This window comes from Stegodyphus dumicola, chromosome 9, assembly GCF_044657685.1.
Source record: "Stegodyphus dumicola isolate Sdum_Otavi_A_Nest chromosome 9, ASM4465768v1".
In the NCBI taxonomy this organism is placed as follows: Eukaryota; Metazoa; Arthropoda; class Arachnida; order Araneae; family Eresidae; genus Stegodyphus; species Stegodyphus dumicola.
Genome location: NC_140776.1, coordinates 155,128,720 through 155,153,517, shown reverse-complemented (window position 1 = coordinate 155,153,517; position 24,798 = coordinate 155,128,720). Strand labels below are relative to the sequence as shown.

Genomic DNA, 24,798 nt, shown 5'->3' with positions numbered 1-24,798 from the left:
CGAAAAACAACCTTGCAGCAAGCTCGTTCGCGTAGGTTCGAACTACCAATATTCAGGGGTCTTATCCACTCGGCCTCTGGTGGAGTCCTTATAAACTAATCTACGTGAATACTTAACATAATTTTAGATAATTTAATTTTACAGTTAAATGAGTTACCAGATTCGGGAAGTTAAAAGAGCAAAACCGCTTTTTTTTTTTTTTTTTTTTTTTTTTTTTTTTGAAAATGTTTGGTAATAAGTTTCTGTACAAGAGTAATGCAAGCTTATTTGATAATATTTTAATAGAATATTTAGTATAATTGTATTAAGCTATTAATAATACTAGCGAAGTATATAATTTCAGTTGTTTATCTCTTCATTTGAGTCCATTCAATAATTCGAAAATATCCGAACACTTTAATAGAATATTTTACAGGTGACAGTACAAAAAAGAAGTTAAAATGTGCATAATAACTCGTTTTGCAGTTCATCCAGTTTCATTGTTCCTTTTAACTCATACACTAGATTCACATTCCTGTAGACTCGCTACTATAAATTCTGTTTTAGTTGGTTTTTCATACACAAACACAAAAGTTAGACGTTTCTAAATGGAAATTAGATTTTTGAAAGAACTACAAGTTCTTTTAGTTGAAAAGAAATAAATCCATAGCATCCTTCAGCAGATTTTTTTTGCCTCGAGTCAACCCGAACCAACAGTAAAGTATCATGACTGCCACTTTGGATAAAACGAGTGTTCCCAACTTAGAGAGTACTGTCAGCTTCCAGGTCACGGTGCCCAATCCAGGCAACACACGATGGAGGAAAATATATAGTATTTAAGAATTTACACCGTGAAGCATAACTATGCTATTTACATCATGAAGCAGTTCGATTGTGAGTAGCTAAGGGATGAAACGGTACGTCAGGTGACAAATCCTTCTTGCCGTAGATGCCGAAGTTGTGCAATAGCTGTAGATGCCGTCGTAGATGATAGAAGATGTGCTATAGCCGTAGATGCAATTGTAGATGATAGAAGATGTGCTATAGCCGTAGATGCAATTGTAGATGATAGAAGATGTGCTATAGCCGATGTGCCGTAAATGCCGAAGATGTGCAGCATACGGACAAATGAAAAATATCGTCCACTAAGATTTTATAATTTAGAAGTTCAGTGAAGTTTATAGTAGTATTCGCTGCTGCCTTGTTATAGAATTTCATATTAAGATTACCAGGTGTTCCTTTATCGTGTCAGTTTGAAAATCATGGTGAAAATTTTCATTTTGTATGAAGTAAGCGGCCCCACTGATAATCCGCAGCAACTTATTTTCCCAAACTTGCAACTTCTTTATTTCATTTCCTTTCGCACTTGCCCAGACTGGTGTTGCCTGAGTAAAGATGGAATGGATAATAGCTTTATAAAGACTTAACTTTCGGGCAAGATTGAGTCCTGAGTCACTTTAATGGGAAAAGTTTATGAATGATATTGTATGCCTTTCCACGTACACTGTTAATCAGCGTAGACAATGTTTCGATACTGCAAAAATAGTTTTGTTACAGTGATACTAAGAATACTTTTTTTTTTATATCTTTCATAATACTCCTAAAAATAAACATAAAATGCAGTTTAAAAAATTATCGTTCAGTCTTACTTTTAACTGAAAACTATCACTTCCAAATTATTGAAAATTTAAAGTTTTTTTCATTCTGTAGAAATTTAGCTGAATTTATATAATATCCGTTTAGTTAAAAATATTAATAGTTGATTAAAATACCTTGGGACATGTGCAATAGGATACATAAGTAAGTTTTTGTAACTTACGTACGTAAAATGCTGCCCAGTCGGTGTAGTGGTCAGGGAAGCGGACTGCGATGCCGAAGGGTCTGGGTTCGAGTCCCGGAGAAGGAATGGTTGTAACTGTCCGTCCCTTCATAGGAAAGGCGATGGCAGTCTATCTATTAGGTGCCTCCATAATAAATAGACCCTCACATCCGGCCTTGTATAGATTAATGGACTGGGTTACATTTGCAATTGTTTACAATTTGCCATTAGAAGAAAAAAAAAAAAAAACATACGTAAAATCTTCACATGAAAAATGCCATAAATCATAAATATCTGGAAATATTTTTAAATAGCCATGTTCATGTTTTCGAAATTTCATCGAGAGGTATGATAATATATTTTATGTAGTCTGTAAAGAACTATCGTGGTGTGATGTACTCTCATCAAAAGGAGATTTCGTACTGCTCATTGTCATGGGATGGTAGCTGTGAGAAAATGATCGCTATATCGAGCGTCGAGTATATTTTGATAATTTTTGTTGCTAATTTAGCAGACTCTCTTCAAGCAAATTAATTTAGCTAATTCCCTTCATTTTAATTTTTTCGTTTCATATTTCAAACTACATTGAAATTTTTACGATTCAGTGAATAGTGATTTCGTTTTTAGTCCATAAAAATATGGAATTCCATTGCAACTGTAGCCAACAACGCTTCTCAGAGTAGAAGTCGATTACGTTGGGAGTATATAAGAAGGTCTTGAAAATTTTATTTTAAATTAACTTCTAAAGCTTAATTGCTCTTAAGCGAATAACTAAATAATTAGACTGCTTACTTATGTATGACAAAATACTACTTTTCATGTCAATGCATTAAAAAATATCTCAAGGCTATTTATTAATTTTTAAATTTTGGTTTTGGTTATATACATGTAATATAATGTAAAAAATGTTAATATATTTTGTAGTAAACACCAGAAATTGCAGTTCTCTGCATATTAAATCTTTTTTTTTTTAACAAGAAAATCATAGCAGTAGATAGGAAGACATCGGAAGTGAAGAAAAGTTTGAGAAAACTTGAACTAAATGGATTAATTTCGATGAGATTGTTTACCTTAATAAGAAAGACTTACAGGGGTTGGACAAAAATATGGAAACACCTTTAAAAAAACATGTTTCTTTGCTTAATATGGTGTAGGAAACCCGTTGGCATCCAAAACAGCTTGTAGTCTTCTCGGAATGGATAAATACAGTTCCTGTATGTTTGCGAAGGGAATATTACACCATTCTTCCTGCAAAACGGTGGCAAGTTCAGATAACGATGTTGGCGGTGGATAACGAGAACGCACTTTCCCTTCCAATGTAGACCACAAAGGTTCGATAATATTCAGGTCTGGTGACTGTGGTGGCCAGGGGAGATGGGACAACTCATCCTCGTGCTCAGAAAATCAGTCCTGGACAATGTGAGCTGTGTGAACAGGGGCTTTGTCGTCTTGGAAGACACCATCACCATCGGGGAACAAAGTTCCTACCATGGGATGAACTTGATCGGCCAAAATGTTCACATAAGCCTTGGCAGTCATGTGCCCTGACACAGTTATCATGAAGCTAGCAGAGAACCACGATATTGCTGCCCAAACCATAACAGAACACCCGCCATGTTTCAACCTTGGCGACAAGCAGTCTGTATTATAGACTTGAGATGGCGTTCTCCAGACGTAAACTCGGCCAGAAGTGGGAAACAATGTGAAAGAAGACTCGTCAGACCATATTACTCGCTTCCATTGCTCTATAGTCCAGGCTTTATGACTTAAACACCACCTTTTCCTGTTACGGGCATTAGCATCACTGATGAGTGGCTTCTCAATTGCAGCACGGCCAGCAATTCCCTGTTTATGAAGCTCCCTTGTAATTGTTTTGGTACTCACAGGGTTCGGTAACACAACATTCATTTCAGCAGTAACTTTTGCAGCTGTGGTTTTCTTATTTTTCGTCACAAATGCCCTTAATGATCGTCTGTCACGATCACTCAGGACACACTTTCGTCCGCGCTGTGATTTAGCAGATGATGTTTTACCGCTTTTCAAATATGCGGAATAAATCTTCAATACAGTACCTCTTGAAACACTAAACACCTCGGCTACCTTGCTTACGGAAGCACCTGCCATACGTGCTCCAACAATTTGCCCACGTTCGAAGTCTGTTAACTCTGACATAATGCAATGACAACCTCATATAACAGTACTCCGACAACAACTGAACTGTTTAGCACATTTACGAAGTTGTATAGGTGGCGTCAGTAGTCAAAAACGCCAGCGCCACCTACATATTTCATTAAAATCAATCTTTCTTTTCAAACATGCATTTCACAAGGTGTTTCCATATTTTTGTCCATCCACTGTATTTCCCAGAATACGTTAATTTATGATTTCGAAAACTAGTTTTATTCTGTTACACTATACATGTTAAAGGAAAACAATCTTAGCAGTAATTCTATTTTCTAAAACGTCACTTAGCTATCTTATGTATTACATGACATCATCAGCAACGACAGAATTTTTATTTGCTATTTCTCATCCTGCCGCACAGATGTTTTACGAAGTATATTTAGCATGTTTAAAGTGAAACTTGATGGCATCTCCAATGCTTGGCATTTGCGTCACTTTTTGCCTTACCTTTCACAGTTCTTACGAATAGTCTCTCGTGCATGCGAGCTTGGAAAAAAATCATCTTAAAATTGTTATAAAGATTTCTTTGATATGGTAGCTGCATATTCCTTTAAACTGTGCTTAATATTGCAATGTGTGATTGTAGGCGTATTGACAAAATCGAATTTTAATTCGTTGTTGGACAAAGTATTTGAAGATATGAAAAAAGAAAGCAGTTACGACTTTAAATGGTCAAAAATTGATGAGCTGCTAAAGGAGGCAATGGATCCTTTGATAAATACCCGCACGGTTAATGCACTAAATAAATTATCGCAATTCCTCAAGATAACACCAGATTGCAATGAGTCCATCTTCAGTCTGATTATCGCGATAAGAAATTCCAAAGCCTGGGCTATTCGCAGTGAGTATTTTAACTTTCTTTTGCATTAGATGTTTCCAAAGATATGTTTACACGAAAAGATTCTGAAATTCTGACCTGTATATGTTTATATGTATATATATATTCTAAAAAGCGCTTCCTTTCAAAGGACATACTTTCCATCAAGATTCTAAACATTAAATGTTTGTGACATTTAGTTAATTTTTTTTTTTTTACCATGCTGACAATTGATTTTATTATTAAATTTTTAGGTGACGAATTACTTGGAAAAGACCGTGTTTACAATATAATTTATGTATTCATCTTTTAGTAATGTAAGCAGTTAGTAATTTTAGTCTTCTAACGTAGAATGTTTAACAAAGTGATGTTTTGTGCTCTGAAACTGAGGTGTGTTAAGATTTGCCACAGGTTTTACATTTCGAATGCACAGGCTTCTAAGCTTCAGCATTTCAAATTGAAGAAATCATTATACTGCTCTAATTTTTATTACAATTGTTTCCAAACTGTTAGTCGCTACCTGTTACGAGATTAAAAGAATTTGTTTGTGGGTTGCCATGTGTTTTCTTTCATACCTTTATGAAAAATTACCAATTATTTTCTGCACATATTAATTGTTAATCCTTATATAAATATTCATTATTATTATTGTATTTTATTCTTTATTTTTCTTTTATTCGCCCTTGCATGAAGTGCAGGTTCTAGTGTAGAAAAGGATGCCCTTTTTTGGATTTCCTGGTTACCTAGAATCAACTCCGTTTCCCTCCTGTTATGGCAGCCATTTTTGTATTATATGCCAATGTTTTTCTTCCATTTAATCTGATAGAAACTTTTTGGTTTAGTGACTGAATGCTACATAATTTGTAGGACATGTATTATGTCTTACAAATAACGCATTTTGAATCATTAGAATTTTAATTGCCGTTAATTGACCTTTGATTTTCATTACCTGGCTGGTTCTAATTAATCATTGTACCATCATTTCTGCGGAGAACTATGTTTGATAAGATAAATACTGGTTTTTTTTTTTCATGACTTAGAGCGAAAGGGTAAGAAAGCTAGAACTGAATTGTGTATGAATGCAGATTTAATTACTTCTTGCTATGAACGTTGTGCGATAGATGCGTCTGGTCGAGCTTAAAGATTAACTGGACAGCTATGAGCGAATTTGTTGCAAGAAAGACACTCATACCAACACCACTAAGGGCATGTGGAGCCATATTAAGTGCAAGTTTTCGCAAGCGTGGCCTTCCCCAGTCGTCGGACGAGATTTTGTATTCTTACTTTTACGGAGTTTATGTGGCTTCGCCAGTACCCCAATTAGGACAAGGAGGATCAGGTCTGAACTACATAATTGCATTATGTATGTACAGCAGTCATCTGATGCTGATGATGAGACGTAGCCAAGATTATAAAAGGTGAGCATTTAACAAACTTTTTTGCTGTTGTTTTGGATGGCAGGCATATTGGAAACACTGTTTTTTGGCGTCATTGTTCGCATTATATTGCCAAAAGTATGAAAGGGCACTTTATTGTAAACGCTTACAGAAGTGCATCTGGTTGATCTTTACAATATGGTAACTGGTAGTTTGGCGACATTTTGGAGGCGATAAAGGTTACTACCTGGCACTTTGGTAATAATGTGAGCAGTACTCAGTTCCGATTACGCATTATTTTCTGTGAGGGAAATGAGAGATCATGGGATATGTCATGTGATATTAATGGACGAATTACGGTTGTTTAATCGGAAAAAGGGGGGAAATCGGGGAAAAAATCTGGAAATTTTGTATTTGGCTTTATTCTGTGTTGTGTGAAACAGTGTTCGTGAATTTTTGGATCCCATGGCCGTAACTAAAGTGAATTCGAAATGGGTATTTATGTATGTATTAATTTAATGTATGTGCTCATTTATATTTTAAGTAGTGTTTTTGAATTTAATTATATTTTAATTAAATGATAGTTATTTTGTGAATTTTATGTTTGTAGGAATTTGGTATACGTTTTAGTTGAAGTAAACGTGCATGGAAATAATTTAAATATCTGACAATAAGTATTTGTAATGGTTGCGGTATGAATTCGTTGGTGACGTGTATAATGTAATAGATGATTTAGAGGTAAAAGTTTTTGGATATTTTATTTATTTTATATGTGGAAATGTTCATTACTTTTTCGCGATCAGGTAATTTCATATATGTTCTTTTTACCGGGTTTAAAGATTGAGAAAATTGTCATGTATTTTCGTGAAATTTTTCGAATTTATGAGAAAAAAGCAGTGTACATGGATATAGTGAAGGGTGTGCGCAATGCCATTTTTGTGCAATTCTGGGATGTTTTTTTAAGTAAAAATAAGTCGGCGTGTACACGGTTTAGTGATATTTTAATTAAATGATAGTTATTTTGTGAATTTTATGTTTGTAGGAATTTGGTATACGTTTAAGTTGAAGCAAACGTGCATGGAAATAATTTAAATATTTGATACTAAGTATTTGTAATGCTTGCGGTATGAATTCGTTGGTGACGTGTATAATGTAATAGATGATTTAGAGGTAAAAGTTTTTGGATATTTTATTTATTTTATATGTGGAAATGTTCATATTTGGAAAGGGTAAATACTTTTTCGCGATCAGGTAATTTCATATATGTTCTTTTTACCGGGTTTAAAGATTGAGAAAATTGTCATGTATTTTCGTGAAATTTTTCTAATTTATGAGAAAAAAGCAGTGTACATGGATATAGTGAAGAGTGTGCGCAATGCCATTTTTGTGCAATTCTGTGATGTTTTTTTAAGTAAAAATAAGTCGGCGTGTACATGGTTTATGTGTATGTGTTATTTTGAAAAACGCGTAAGGAGTATGGTATTGTGCACTTTTCCCAATTTTGCAGTGAATATTTGTCATGATTAAGCAGTTTTGTTAGATAAAATTTCTAGCATAAGTGTAATTCGGCCACTATATTGTTGGAAGAAGTGTTCAGTAGATAAAAAGAAAAGAAACATGTCTTTACTTCGTGAAGACAAAATGGCGGCGGGAAAAAAAAAAGAGGGTTGCTGTAGAAGAGTTGGTCGCCAAATTTTCGCCAAAAAAACACCAAGTTACCATAATGTAAAGATCAACCAAAAAAACATCCCAGAATTGCACAAAAATGGCATTGCGCACACTCTTGACTTTATCTATGTACACATCGACCTATTTTCGCTTAAAAAGTCAAAGAAAATTGACAAAAATCCAACTCTTCTTACTCTTGTAAAAAGCGCCAAACAAATAAGTGGGCGATTCTGCACTTTAGCAGCGAAAATATTTTTAAGTGCTTATTAGCTAAAATCACGATCGGAATTTTCCGGAAAATGTTACATTACATGTCTCAAGATCTCTCATTTCTCTGAAAAAAAAGTAATCCGTGATTCTAACTGTGTACTTCTCAGATTATTGCTAAAGTCCTAGCTAGTAACCTTTATCGCCTTACCAAAATGTCGCCAAACTACGTTACCATATTCTAAAGATTAACCGTTTTTTTAAGTGAAAATAGGTCGACGTGCACATGGATACCGTGCATGTGCAATTCTTAAAAACGCGGCAAGCAGTTTGCGATTCTGCACTTTCTCCCAATTTCGCATCTAATCTTCGTCATGATTAAGCATTTTTGTTCCATAAAAGTTCTAGTATAAGCGTAATTCGGCTAGCAGATTGTTGGAAAAAATGTTGAGTAAAAAAAAAAAGCCTTTATTTCGTGAAAACAAAATGGTGTCCAAAACAAAACTAGCAAGTTGCTGTAGCAGGGTTAGTCGCCAAAAAAATCGCCAAATTACCATAATGTAAAGATTCACCGAAATTTTAGCTCAGCTATTTTGTCTTTAGATAATTTTTTTCTAAATTATTGTTTATCAGAAAAACTGATGTCATTATAGAAAATCTACATTGACAATCATAGCGCGGTGTATTTGAAAGCCATTTTGGCACATATGAAGACTGGCGCGGTTTGAGGCGAAATTGTTTCAAGTTTAACCATTTGGTTTGGCAGTTTTCTGAATATAAATATGAAGTTAATTACAGGTATTTTGTTTCGCTATTCAAATGGTGAGTCTTTAGCTTTCCGGTGATCACATATTTTATCGTTTAATGATATAATACTAGAGTATAAAATATTCGCTAGGCTACAAGCTACTAAATGTGGGAAACTAAGGAATGACATGATCGTAGTATATAAATGCCAGCCAGCGATGAAAGCTCTAAAATTTTGGAAAGCTAAACAAATTGAAGCAATAGAAACCATCGGTCCAGTCAATACCAATTGATATTAATAGCTCAATAAATCATCTTTAGGATTCTTCCGCTATTATGGAAATCACCATTTTTCTGTTTAATAAATCCACTTATTAATGCTGAACAAAACTAAGTATTACCATAATGTATTTAATTCATGCTTTAATACATTCATTTCAGATAATTTATATAGTAAAAAAGTTGTTTCTCTGTCAGCTGAATTATATATATTCACTCTTCAAAAAGATCGCTTTGTTTAATATTCCCACATTAAAAACGTATGTTTTTCTGTATTCAAACTATAATGCATTACCTCATTATTTCTTTTTAGTTACAAATTAATAAATATTAATACAAAAAATTAGTATCGCGGCCGCCTTAATAGAAGTCGCCAAATTTTCAGAAATTTGCTAAACTGTGGCAATCATGCGCATAACAATTCTTCAGATAAACCATATCGGTAATCCTGAGTTTGAATAAGAAAACGTTGCCATTTTCGTACATTCTGCTTTTGGTTCTATTAAAAGCTCTAAAGGCAACTTGTAATATTTTGGGGGATAATCTTTGGAATATGGTAACAGGTAGTTTGGCGACATTTTGGTAAGGCGATAAAGGTTACTAGCTAGGACTTTAGCAGTATACATGGATAAAGTCAAGAGTGTGCCAATGCCATTTTTGTGCAATTCTGGGATGTTTTTTTAAGTGAAAATAGGTCGACGTGTATATGGATACCGTGTATGTGCAAATCTTAAAAACGCGGCAAGCAGTTTGAGATTCTGCACTTTCTCCCAATTTCGTACCTAATCTTCGTCATGATTAAGCACTTTTGTTCCATAAAAGTTCTAGCATAAGCGTAATTCGGCTATCAGATTGTTGGAAAAAAAAAGGTTGAGTTAAAAAAAAAAAAAAAAAAAAAAAAAAAAACTAGCAGGTTGTTGTAGCAGGGTTGGTCGCCAAATTTTCGCCAAAAAAAATTGCGAAATTAACATAATCCAAAGATTAACCATTTTTGATTTTCAGCTGAATTTTTGAAACGGTATTTATTCACTTATGGGATTTGCCTGCAAACGAAGAAAGTTCTATGAAATCTTTGTAGAAACATAATTTGCCACAAAGGCAGGTGTGTTGGAGATTCGCATTTGATCAAGATGCGTTTTTCAAAATAACCATTTTGGAAATGCAACGTGAAAAAAGTATAACGAACACGTTGGCATTCGAAGCGGTAATTCGTTCAAGAATAGCCGTCAGCCATTTGCTACAGCAGTCAGATTTATATAATGCTGCAGTAAAGAATTAATGAGTGTTAAAATTTGATTGGAAGAGTTAAAAATGGCCGGTGAGCTGGAATAATTACATGTGGGAGATACCACTTATAAGTAGTTTTATAAATTGTTTTCCGGGAAAATTATAGAGTTAAAATTAAAGTATGCACCTAATAACATCTATGATATGAAATAATTTTCTCCGATTTAAACCTCCGATCATTCTTTTTCTCCGAAAAATCGCCAAATTGCGCAAGATGTTAACGATAACACCAAAACGCTTAACCTTTTCAATAGTATCATTATAAACGAAGATTTTTCAGTATTGCTTGATAAGATATTGAAATTTCTTAAAATATATGCAAGCAGTAATTGAACAATGCATCATACTCAGTAGAGTGATCGGGTCATATCATATTACTAAGATATGCACACACATATATAATTTCAAATAGAACTTTAGCTACGCATTTTCTCGGAATAGCATTTGAATTTTTCATATGTATAAGATATATTTTACGTATGGCCTAAAGTTGACCCTTAAAAAAATTCTGTTTAGCATGTTTTCCAGAAAACATTCTTTTTATAAGTGTTGCATAGCATTTAAAAGCAATATTAAGGCGCCTTACAAATTATCCATAATTTTTATGCTAAGGCAAGAATATTTAGCTTTCTTTCAAAGACATCTGTACCTTAGGCAGATAAGCATCGTATGCTGTGCCATAATTCAACTAACCATGTAGTTTGCCTTCTAAAGGTGTAAACGGTATATATTCAAAACATAACCATTTTCTCTATGAAATATACTTGATAATGTAATTTCAAAAGATATTAGCAATAGTTTTCAGCAATTACTGGTAGTCTGAGTTCCAAATTTATTGGATAATTAAGTTTAGACGCGAGAGCTATCAATTTGAACCCAGATCATAAATATCAGTGGTTAGAGGTCTTGTCCACTCGTCATTGGAAGCTGTTGTCTATTTGGTTATACCAAATAATTACGGTAAATCCCATTAAGTTACTTTTTGTCATAGAGAACCAGTTCGTATACATGGGGGGGGGTACCCGAATACATGCGGGGACATTCTTACCGCGTCGGTAGTTCAATTTTGAAGTACTACATTAAATGCGGAGTCGCTATTCCTCCCACAATTTGATTCCATTTCCCATTTATTTTATTTGATAGTTTGATTACGGCAAAGCACTCGAAGGCTATGTATCTGAGGAAAGGGATGCCTTCACGGAGAACTTTCTAAGGGAAACTGGCTTGTATAAACATTACACGGTGTAAACCACGGAAACGCCCATGCAGCTAGCCCATTTGATGGGATTTGAACCCCCGGAACGAAATACCAATGTTTAACGATTTTACCGCTTGGTCGCTGGTGGACCGTGATTTTAATTGAATCAAATTCTCCATTTTTGACTTTCGTGGTCAGAAGCTTATATATTTGGCAATCAGTTTCTAGAATAATGTATGTTTGCTAAGTTAGTGTACGAATCTAGTTTGATAAAAAATTGGAAGTTTTTCCTTTAGCTTCTGTGAGAGTCTTCCTGTTTATTGGTCAGTAAAATGTTAATTTCATGAGAGATTTTTTTCAAGATCTAATTTTAATCTAATATATTGTTTCAAAATGAATTCAATAAAAAAGGCCACGAAAAGTTATCTTTAAAACAAGGTAAAATAATGTACAAAAATCTTATCAAATTTTTTCAATTAAACTCTGGAATAAGTTTGTTGTGAATCTACATCTGTTACTGCTATAAGGAAAAGATTTGTAACATAATAAGCATAATTTAACTATGCATCAAAATGGAATAAACGAGATTAATCTAATAAGGAAAATTAAATTCCTTTAAAAGATATTACTCGCCAAGGATTTTTTCTAGAATAAACAGTTATCATTCTGTCTAAACATAGGCAGTAAAGCTTTATTGTTTAGAGAAAAAAAATGGCTTCCTTATGTGCGAAGCAATTCGAATATTGCGCTTTAAAAGATCACGCTAAAAATGTATCAAAGCAAACCTTGAGAAGAATTTCTTCAAAAAGCCATTTTAAGTAAAAATAATTTCCTTAAAAGAAATTCCCCATGTGTAACGTGTGTATACGAGCCAGTTTCCCTTAGAAAGTCCTCCACGAAAGGCATCCCTCCTCTTAGGTAGATAGCCCTAGTGTGCTTTGTCATAATTAAATACACCACACCACCTTAAAAGAAATTATGACTTTGACATTAATTTCTTTTATTGTTCAATTTATAAGGTCGAAGTAAAGTTATTTATTTTCCAATGATTTCAGAAACCTTTTTCACGATCTATTTCTGCAACTTTGTTTCTTTTTTTGATCAAACGACACCTTTTACTTGAAAATCCGAGCATTTAATAGATTTTAAGAGAAAAATGCTACAAAGTCGAGAATAAAGCTTGTATACAAAGTATAAATTTAGAATAATACATTTTATATTAAATATCCATCCAAAGTATTTCCGGTACTTATTTTCTCTTTGACCGTGAAAGTAATTTTCCGGATGTCTCGTCAAACTCGTGCCAATCATTTACAAAAATTTGCAGGAAAAAAAAACTCGGTACTTTTCCGTTTCGCCGGCGCAAATCTCGCCAAGCAGACTTTATTGGCGACAACATACAGGATGCACATAAAAAATATTTAAAAAAGAATGTTAGTTCAAAGAATTCTTTTTTTGAAGGCATAAACATTTTAATATCGCTTACAATTTTATAAAAAGCCAATAAATAAAGGCAATAAATTTGCAAAAAGACATTAAATTAAGAATTTACTATGGTTCAACATCCTGATTCGCCGGTTCATATCACGTGACCCCAAGCGATCTCATCTCACGTAAACTACTCTACAAAAATCTAATGCTCTCAGTAATTATCTACATTAATTTGAAGTTAAATCTTAATGTGGAACACAAGTTTAAATGCAAGAAATATTTCAGTTCGTACGAATAACTTACTCAGAAATTATGTAAAAATGCAGTACTTTACTTCGCTAATGCATTCTCATTAGAGTCGAGGAATTTAACCTTTGACTTTACCTTTTCTATATTTTCGGCTTCGGGCAAGCGCTGTGATTGCATCCTAACTGACTTAATTACCGAAAATGGCCTTAGACATAAAACTGAACTATCTGATAAAAATTCTATGTAATTATATGCCAGTAATGAAAGAAACAATCAATAAGAAAAAGCTGCGACTTGTTTTGAAAATGAGCCGTAAAAGGTTACCAGCCAGAATATTCCGTTTGGCATCGGTTGTACCATTGTTGGCGACTTTTTCGCTTGCGCCGGCAAAACGGAAAAGTACCAAAAACTCATTTTATTTACTTAGATAAGCGATATAAGTTATGAATACAGCACATAAAAAAACTAAAATGAGCTAAAACGTATGCTAGTTATTGTGGCATAAATGTGCAAGAAGATGGTTCTCTAGCTTGGTAATCAACAGATAAACTGACTGACCGGCGATTAATCAATTTTCAAAACTCGAGGGTTCTGCGAATTCTGTCACGTAAGGCTTAGCCATGAAGATATTGCATAGTCTTGATGGCCATATGAAAATATCCACACAGATGGTACCCTCCAAGTCCTGCTATGTACTGTGATGGCCCCCCCCCCAAGTCCTGTTCTGCTGTCTCGCCATTGCGGGGACGTGTCACTTGGCGGAATGGACCTCACCATGCCAGTCCTTGCCTGCTCTGGACACGAATCATCATTCGACAGTGAAAGACTGTTTTTGAATGCTGATATATATAGTAGACTGTTCGTTCTCTGCTTGATGTTATTAAAACAGTGGCCTTAAATTTGTTTAAAAAAGCATAAAAACATTAATTTAGAATGCAAAATAACTGGTACTTGTGGACTACAATAATGTATGTTTCGAATTTAATTCAAATCCATTTCACTTGTTTTTTTCCCTGGAGAAAAGAACTATGAAAAATCATAAAAGTAAGAGAAAATAAATGCAAAATTTTCAGACTTGTCACCAAAGCCTTATAGCTCGTCAAACAAAACTCATCTTGCTTGCATCTGCATAAAGTACCACAGCAGCATCACGCTGCTGCCTTCGATAAGTTGGACTGCATTGAAAAATTTATCAGCAACCCATACACCTGGACTGATACTTATGAGGTATCAAAAATCAATTTAATGACATTCAAATACTCCTTTACTCTAATCAAAAATATATTTTATATTGCCAATAAGTATGACCTACATAAGAATCGTGGGTATTTATCAATGCAAGCTTTTATCGGCGTGGAATTTTGTTGTGTGGTCAATAATAGCTGTGTAGTTTCTTCTGTGGTCTTTTATTATGGACTTTTCTCAAGAAACTAGAGGAGTAAACTTTATATGGTATTTTTTATGTTTAATGCGAATACAAGCGCAATCTCTCAGAAAACCATCTTCGAATCCGTCTGGTAATTTGTTTAATCGATTTTGCCAAAACATGCAAAGGCTACCTACCTAAGGAGAACCACGTCTTCTGATGACGTCTTTCTATGGTAGACTGGCTCATTTGCATGTAGAGAACTATAAAAACACCCTTGCGACATCTCCATCTCTGGGATTCGAATTTAGGTTATAGTATTAATGTTCAGATACAACGACCAATTGGTGGGTAAGAATGTTAAGCAGTTAGTTCTGGAGTGCTTTGCTGTAGTAAACTTCCTACGTTGCAAAACGAGTATGCTAGTTCTCTGGCTATAGCGGCTCATCTAATGATGAAAGGTTCTATTCATTTCAAAGTTATGCTTTAACCACTTCAACAGTTTCTTATCGTTCGTAAAGAATTGGTTTACATCGGTTCATAAAGAATTGGTTACAATTGGTGGATTTATCATTTAGAAAGAATTGGTTAAAATTGTGGTAATCTTAATTAATGTTACCTCTTTGAAATGACTGAGTGAAATATTTCTTAAATATGAACGAAAGATTTCGATGCTGATTATACACGATATACAATAAATGCTTCACAGTAGCTAGTGACGATTATATAAGAGATCTACTTATTCGCTTCACAATGGCTTAGCACCGGTAAGATCGGGCATTTACTAAATGCGTCGCTTTGGCAACGATAATTATAATAATGATACGCAAACAGAAACTCTGCATTTAACTAGTAAACAATGAAATGTTCTTGACATGGATAAAGTGTATTTGATTTCTTTCTTTTGTGCTATATCGTAGATTAAAGTAATTGATCAGCATTACATACTGAAAAATCATTGAACCATATTGTTAGTAAGCAGAGTTACATCCAAAAAATCTTCGTTTCACCTATCTGCTTCAAATATTAACATGTGGCTTAACTTTTGTCCTCCTTAAGGTAGAGCATAAAAATGTGAAAGAGAAATGGCAACTGGTAAACGAAACTGTTTCGGAAAGCTATAATAAATAGGAGTCTGATATAAATACAGGCCATTGAAGAAAAATACGATTAAGTTTACTGAAAAGTACACATTCTTCAAAATACAGTGTATATTTAAAATCTGAAGAAGGCCAACCAGCGGCCGAGCTCTAAAGACGCTGAACACTGGCAGTTCGATCCTGGTTTCGAATCCCGTTGAACGGGCTACCTGCATGGGCATTTTCGTGACTTTACTATGCGTAACGTGCATACGAATCAGTTTCCTTTCGAAAACCACCCTTCCTTTAGGTAGGTAGCCCTCGAGTGCTCTGCCGTAATCAAATAAACCAAACCAAAATCTGAAGAAAGTTGTGATCGCATCGTACAAAAATACAAACCCGTTGGATAGACATTGTATGGATTTCAATTGTATGGATTTCAGTTTTTTATGACTACACAGCAGCTACCGACTGTTCAAACTAATGTAAGCTGTTCTTAAGGGACGTTGTGGTATTAGTGGCGTATTGATAGCTACTAGTTCACCATCACGAAAGGATTAAAATGCAGTTAAACATCCACACTGTAAAAATGTAGCATGTTTGTCATTTGTACAGGTATTAAAATTTTTGACCAGGTATGATGAAAATTTTGTGTATAATTGGTATGGTTGCACTGTAAAGACTCATTAATTTGTAAAAATGCATGATCAGATTAATTTGTAAAATCATGAACTTGAGACTTGCAATTCTCTTCCGTTTCTCGACATTCTGGTCACACGTAACACATCCAACTTCAGTACTACGGTTTACCGTAAACCTTCATCGGTTTGCCTTCCACCACACTTTAAATCATGTCATCCGACTAAACAAAAGTTAGCTTCATTTTATTCCTATCTTTTCCGTGCTCTTCAAGTTTGCTCCTCCAAACTAGCCCTTGATGAAGAACTAAATTATTTAAAAGCAATAGCTATTGACAGGGGCTTTCCACCCAACATTATTAATCAAGCAGTTGAAAAATTCTCATCTCAACACACTAAAAGGCACACTCTTGTTTTAGGAGATTATAAAAATTCTGTTGTCATTCCCTTCTTTCCATCAATTAGCTTGATTGTTGCACATATTTTGCAGAAATTTAACTTTCGGGTTGTTTATTCTCCCATCAATAAAATTCCGAGTTCCATACTCAAGGACCCCATTCCGGATATGAATTCCTGGGGTATTTATAGGATTTCTTGCCAGTGTGGTTTAATTTACATTGGCCAAACTAAGAGAGCCTTAAAATTTCGCGTCAAGGAACATGAGGCATATGTTAGAAAAAAGGAAACACAGAAGTCTTCTGTTGCTCAACATTGTTGGTCCGAAAACCACACTTTCAGTTTTTCTGCTGCCAAAATTATTCAAAAAACATCTTCCATTGGAGAAATGGATTTTCTAGAGGCATTTCACATTCATAAAAATCTTTCTGTTCTAGTTAACGATCCTAATTCCGATCCAAATTTGCCTTCGGCCTTTAAAGAAATTATGTTTTAGTTCTGGTTTCACCAACAGATGGCGCCACTTGCTTATTCTTGTCCAGGCTTTCTTATCTTATCTAATCATTATTTCCTATCTGGTTCATTTGCGGTTTTGCAGCTGAAGATGGTGGTTCGGTAAAACCATCGAAACTAGTCCTGTGAAAATTTGGTAAATATAACGCTGATTTTTGTTGTTTGACTTCTGAATTAGTATTTATTCGGCGTGTTATTGTGTCTTAAACACATGATATTTATAAAATATTGTATACGCATGATTATATTTCTCAAGTAGAAACAACAGCAGGAGAACCGTGTTACTTGTTTTTGCTAGACTCGTACCATACCAGGTCAAGGTAATTGGAGTTTTCAACTAAGGCAGGGATCGGCAACCTGAGGCTCGCGAGCCGCATTCGACTCTTTTGATGTGAAATTGCAGCGCTCAAGTTCCTCAAATAATATTTACTGAAACGAAATAATATATACCATAATACTAAAACGAAAATTTTAGTGGCTCTTTAAAAACTGGGAAATTTTGTAAATTGTAAACTTTGGCTCTTCCATTTCAATAGGCTGCCGACCCCTGAACTAGGGGATTGCATGGCAAGATTTGCAGGTACTTAGCTTTTTTAAATTACAATGCTAAAGTCCAGCGGAAGATACATATATTTAGCTTTCAAATGTTGTTTTCACCTGTTAATCTTCGATGCGTTTTAATGAGATTGTGAATGTTTACTGTAAAAATCATTGAAGGTAAAGTACTCATTTATATTTTCCTCAGAAGTCATTGCACTTAAGGAAAGCTTAGGTCGGAAGTAAATTTCTGAAACTTTAATTCATAAATCGTTGTGCGTGCTGAGAGAGTGTCTCTCTATCTGTATTTCCTGTAAGTGTAAAAATACGTTATGCTTCACGCTACCCTATTCGCAGAATTTTCGTTTTGTAATTGTTGTTATCAATCTCATTTGTCTGACGAAAATCAGCACAAGCCCAAGACATTCATCGTGGCAAGGAGTCAAGTGCGCCTGTGGTTGGCAAGAGCCTTGACCACCATACAGATGACAACTGACTTAGCTCAGTTCCGACCCCAATTTTGATAGAGAAGGGATCCCCGGGGGCGGATATTGCTCCAAAGGTCTTCCACTCATCTTCCTCTATCACTAACTTCTCGAGAAAACTTTCTGTTCGCTGCATATTTAAAGTGCCTCCATACTGCACAAACACTACCCATTTAATGAACATCATGGAGGTAGGAAGTAAGATGGAGTCGCCCTAAACAAGTTTCTCTGTACCCTGCTCTGAAGCACCGGCGATCCCTACGTGGTGACCAAAACATTGGGTAATTTACCATTGAGTTCTATGGGATTTGACGCGTTCGGGTGTAAATATTTTGTAATTACGTGGCAAATATACATATAAATGTATATATTTTCTTTTTCTACAACACTGCAGAGTCCTAAGTATGTGAAAACAACATTTCATTCTGAACGGAATTAAATGCTATACTTTTCACAGGACAGTTTTCTCAGAATGGTTTAATTTGAATGAAATATTTTCACAAGTTTTCGTTAATTACACTAGAAAAAAAAATTAAGGTAATTCGATTTTATTCGGTTAAGGTACAAAAATTAAGATCAAAGTTTATTGTAATATTAATATTAAAATTATGCATTATTTCTTTTCTATTTATAGAGCTTCTTCCTAAAATGCTTTCTTAAATATGACATGATTTTTTGGCTTCTTTTAAATCGAAAAATGTAAGTCAATTTATAATTAATGCTCTATTCGGTTCATTTTAAATTAGAGAATTATTAGGAATTAGCGAAATACTTTAAATAAGTATTTCGCTAATTCCTAATAATTAAATAGGTATTAAATAGTATTTGACTTTCTCTAAACATTTCTGAAAGGGAATCAAATAAGTTTTTTTTAAGTATTATTTAAAACTTGTAACTGATTTATTATAAAATGTAAAGGGAATAATTCTTTTAATTATACTTATCAGATTTTTTTTTTTTACCCTTCATTTCAACAATACATATTCCAAAACTCTTTATTACGTTCTTAAGTTCTTAAGTGCGCATCTCATAGCATTTGCTTTACAATACATTTTAACAGATTGCTTTCCAATACGAACAATTCTTGCTTAAATAGTTTTATAACGTATTTGTCAACAGGATTACAATTTATGTTTACAATTCAATATTAAGGTTATTATATATTTAGATAACATTTATAATCATTATAAATTAGATACATTTAATCATTAGATTTCTTCACAGTACTTTCACAGTTGTTTATAAGTGAATAAATTCTTCATTTCAAATACATTTATAAATAATTTAATGAATATTTAAGTATTTTGTCAAAGGCAGATACATGCTTTTTGCAAGCACATGCATAAATACCCATACATATTTCCTATTTATCATTTCCGGCATGTGCAAATTTTTAATTTCTGCGCATTCACTATATTTTTCGTGTAAAGTAATTTACACTAATTTAGCATACACCCGAAAGTTTTACATAAAAAATATATATGAATATAATTTGAATGAAAATTATAAGTATTATTTTTAATACCCACTCAAAGGTCAGTTTTTCTTCAAAATTCCTCCACGATGGCATCTCTCTCTTTAGGCAGATAGCCCTTGCATGCGTTACTCTATTTAATAAAAACTTAATCTGACCTATGTGCCTAAGTACAAATATTTTAACATACATAATTTTATATTTACATTTAGCCATCAAGTTTCAAACTTTTCAAATCTTCTAGAAAATAAATTTTGGCAGATCTCTTTTAGCAATTTTCTTAAAATCTATATTTTTGTAGTGCAACAGCTTAGAATTTTATAAAACAAATTCATAATCAAAATCGCTGTTGTTAGTTATCGAAAAATAACCAAGATGTGATTTTTGCGTAAATGTCACTAAACTATACAAATTGCTATTATCCATCACACTATGAATGTTTCTTTCATGCGAGAGTGTCCCTTTTTCGATTTCTACGGAACTGTCGTGTGTCGAAATACTATCAGAATCTTGTCAAGCGAGCTTCTGAATGTAAACAAAGAACACCCCGTCTGGTGACCCAAGCTTCAAAGCATGCTTCACTTCTAGCGCGGGTTGGCCCCTCCTCCCTTTTCTACCTCCATGATGAACATCCATGCCTTCTCCGGAATTCTAACCCGGGCCCTTCAGTACGGCAGTCAGCGTTTCTATATATTACCCCTGGTTGGGTGCCAAAAATTAATAATTAAAATACATAAAGGGCTTTGATATGTGTTATTTCTTCAACCGTAAAATGCAAATTTTTGCACCAACTTCAGTGACTTTTTTTTTTTCCAGTGAGGCAGAAAGTTAACTAATTTTTGTGCACTGAAAATGGTACCTTTCTGTCCTTTTGTCGAATTTGTTTTGGCGTAAAATCTGTAATTTAAATCGGAAAAAGTATTTACGTTTTTCTGTATTTTAAAATTTATTTTGAGTTTTTATGTATTTTTGCCTTGCCGTGAAGTGAGAACTGAATTGATTGAATGAGGAATATATCTGATGAAATTCGAGGAAATAAGTTTCAATGAAGTGCAGCAAAAAAATGTGTATAATTTAATAGGACGTACGAGGCAGTCATGTGTTGTCCACATCAGATTTCTTTTTTATTATCTTTCAAACGGCAAGAAAAACAATATTTAATAGAAATATTTTTTAAGATTTCTTCATATCTAGTGGATAAAGTAAATAGGAGCCAACCACTTCGAAAGACACCCCTTTTTTTTTTGGCTCACTTAAGAAAAGTTTAGGCCGGAAATAAAGCACTGAAACTTGAATTCATAAAATGTTGTGCGTGCTGAGAAAGTGCCTCTCTAGCTGTATTTCCTGTAAGTGTAAAAATGTTATGCTTCCACTGACCTCTAATAGTTCAATCCTAGTTGGAATCTCAGCGAAGAGGCTGGCTGTATTTCTAGATTTTCTTCATGGGTTACATAACAAATATATTAAAAAAAATAATCCTATACTACAAATATTTTTTAAAAATTAATCCCATAGACAACCTTCGCCTACTTAGCCATAATCGATTAAGCAAACTGTAAGCAAGAAGCCACTTGTGACTCGGAAAACCATAACCTTTTAATTTGTTAAACCAATTTTGCTCAGATGATATCAGAATTCCGAAATCACCCAAGAAATTTTATTCTCAAAAAATAAATTCATAATCAATGAGTATTTTTTCACCCATGTGTAACGTGTATACGAGTCAGTTTCCCTTAGAAAGTCCTCCACTTAGGCATCCCTCCCCTTAGGCAGATAGCCCTAGTGTGCTTTGCCATAATTAAATACACCAACACACACCACCTTAGAAAGTCCTCCACGAAGGCGTCTCTCTCCTTAAAGCTTTGCCGTAATCACATAAAGCGGTAAAACAAACTCCAAAACACGCGTAACAACGTTCAACGCTCTCTTAAACGAGCCTAATATGCAAAAACTGCGTGTTTATTTGTCGAGCATGAACTAACTCTGCTTTCTAGTATGCTGTATTGAATATAATAAAGTTTAGTGATGATACGTAAACTATAAAAATGCGTGCTCGCATTTGTCTAAGCTTTTTTTACAGCTGTACTTGACATTCTTCAGAAATGCACCCTTTCTTTGAATATTTTGAAATCGTCATGTAAATTTGGATGAAACATCGAAAATATTTTAGCTAACATCCAAACAGTTTCTTTGAAAAATGACCGTTCCAGTGTTTAAAGGACCGCCAAGCACACCATTGGCAGAACTGAGCAAATAGGAGAATACTGGTAATTCGTCAGGAGTTCGATTCCAAGCTAACCGGCTAGCTGTTAGATTCTCATGCTTTTCCTGCTGTGGACAGCGTAAATATGAGTCAGTTTCCTTAAGACAAGCCCCTTTTCTTCAGCAGTTTAGTTAGCCCTCATGTATTTTGCTTTAATCAATTACGAACGAATATCGAACTCAGTTTGGCAGAACAGGTTGACTACGTTGGTCCTCCCCTCCATGCTCATTTTCAATATAAGTGGGCCTTTAGAAAGTACTCCACGAAGTCATTATCTCTAAGGTAAAATTTCTTGCTTAACCCTTTTTTGTATACAAATAATCTAGAGAAGTTAAACGAAAATGGTTGTATTTTTTATACTTAACCTTAGTAATAATAAAAAAATTAATTTTATTAGTCCAAAGGGGCTTTGTCCCTGAAGGACTATTGTTTTCGTTTTGCGATTTTGCGTCGGACTCCTATAAACGTCGGTTCACTTTTCAAACTGTTGCCACAAAATGTTAGAGTCCTGCATTATATTTGAAGAAATTAAATAATGAAAAATCTGCATAAATGATTGTCTATTTCTCGCATTGTGATAAAACAATGGTACATAGAGCCATCGAATTTTGAATGACGAAATCCTACTGCGAATATGGGCATCTAAAATCCCAAATTTGGAATTTGTTTTATTATAGATTTTATATTTTGTAAAACTTTAACGAATTTTTGATTTACAAACTCAATGCTTTAAAAGCGAGAAATGGCAACGTTATATAGAAAAAAAATCTTATCTTTATCTCCAGCTCGCGAGACTGTGTATATCGGAAATTCTAAAGATATGCTTAATTTAACATTATTTTGCGATATTGCTCTTGAACTGAATTTTATGGTTTAAGTGCAAAGAACATGATATTTAATAAATAAAGGTAACACTCAAAACGTTGAAAAAACGCCCCTTTGGACGTAATTTAAAATCTGAAAAATTTCAGATTTTTTTTTTCAAATTTCCTTTTAAATAATTGCTACAGCTTGTTCACTACAGAGGACAGCATGCATATACGTACATGCATACAAATCTCTTCCCAACGATTTATGGTCATTGCATTTGAAATCATTTTCTGCCTTGTTTGTAGTGATCATGACCATCTTCTAAATGGGCCCACCAGCGGCCGAGCGGTAAAGTCGCTGAACACTGGTAGTTCGGTCAGAGGTTCGAATCCCGCGAACGGGCTGGCTGCATGGGTGTTTTCGTGGTTTTCCCCATGTGTAACGTGTATACGAGCCAGTTTCCCTTAAAAAGTCCTCCACGAAGGCATCCCTCCCTTAAGGCAGATAGCCCTCGAGTGCTTTGCCGTAATCTAATAAACCAAAACCAACCATCTTCTAAATGGTAAATCTACAACTGACATGTACATACAGATCCTCCAAAACACCTTCATTTCGTCGATTGTGATTGAATTCATTTTGCTACGATTTTGTAACCTGTACCTATTGGATTAAAATGTCAAATGTTCTAGAAATTCCTTGCCAAACATAAACATTTCCAGTGGTGTTTGGCTTGATAAGCAAGCACATTTGGGTTTCAATTTACTCTTTTCGATAGATCTTTACCTACCCACTCCACAATTTTCTCAAACTGACATTTAAAATAAAATGTATAAAATTACTAATTATGAATAAAAAACGGTAGTATAAGAAAATGTAAGCAATATTATATAATGTTTACTATGAGAAATTGTACTAACTTGGAAACAGAAGTAGCAGCCATTTTCCAAATAGCAATGCTTTACTTAGTGATGCTATACAGCCATATAAGATAGACAGTTGAAAATTCTAATAATATAGAATGGAATCTGTTAAGGCATTTACAGAAGAATAAACAAATCTAAACTTTGTCTACTAGAATGGACATGATGCAACAAAGGGTTAACATGGCGATCCAGTCTAGTCTTCAAAAGTCCTTTTAAACTAAACATACTATTTATCATACTCTCTATTTTCTTTTTTAGACAACTGAAACAAAAATTAGGATTGAGTAAGATTATTTTCATTGCACAAAGTTTTCCCCTTTCTCCACAGATACAATGCGTCTTTAACATTTTCCTGATTTACTTTTCCCTTCGTTTGGAATTTAAAAAAATTATGTAAGTATATTATTCAAAATCACTTTCAAAGTCACATTTTGCTAGCAATATTTTGTTTTATAATTCGTTTCGTATAGAATTGTTCCTTTATTTTGCTCTCGGAAAACACGTCATTACTTTCATTTCTATTGTTTACTCAAACAAAGAGTAAGTTGTTGCTTAATATTCTTCATACAAACTGCAACAATTCAAGTACTTTAATTATGCCGAAAAAGCAATAGCCCAATGTTACGCACTGAAGCATAAATTAGAATGATTTTTCTGCAAATAATTTCAGTACACCACTTTCTTTCAACAGACATCATCATGTTGAGTACCCCAATTGCATCCTACTATTAAATCTATTTAAAAGTTATTACAGTATGTCTATTGAGCAATTATCTGAACTTTTGTTTAGCTCTCGAGTTGACATTAATTGGTGAACTGAAAATAAAAGTCTGTTCCTTCTTATTGCATCACAATACAGAAGATATCCTACCTTTTTCCTTTAGAAGAGTTTACATCGGAGAATTTTACTCTTACTCTCAAGTGAACTTGACCTAGATTAACTCATCATCCGCGGATTAGATAAGGAAGTTACTTTTGTTCGTAAACAAGTTAACAAAATTGCTTCAGACCTTAGAATGAATAGTTTCACTGAACTAGCCAAAACATTTATTCTGGAATACGTGCTAGCGTAT

At 34.1% G+C, this 24,798-nt stretch overlaps 1 protein-coding gene across 2 annotated transcripts in view; it reads left to right on the top strand.

The window, feature by feature from the left end:
- The first annotated feature begins 4,426 nt into the window (after positions 1–4,426).
- The window catches only part of LOC118194571 (nose resistant to fluoxetine protein 6-like), a 138,927-nt gene continuing 118,555 nt past the window's right edge, over positions 4,427–24,798 (top strand). The window contains exon 1 of one of the 2 annotated variants that reach the window (XM_035365733.2): positions 4,427–4,823. In XM_035365733.2, coding sequence (XP_035221624.1) covers positions 4,514–4,823 — 310 coding nt within the window. In that variant the 5' untranslated portion in view covers positions 4,427–4,513. Of the gene's footprint in view, positions 4,824–6,582; positions 6,679–24,798 lie in introns of those variants that run through there. The other variant, XM_085824261.1, reaches the window with a different exon arrangement.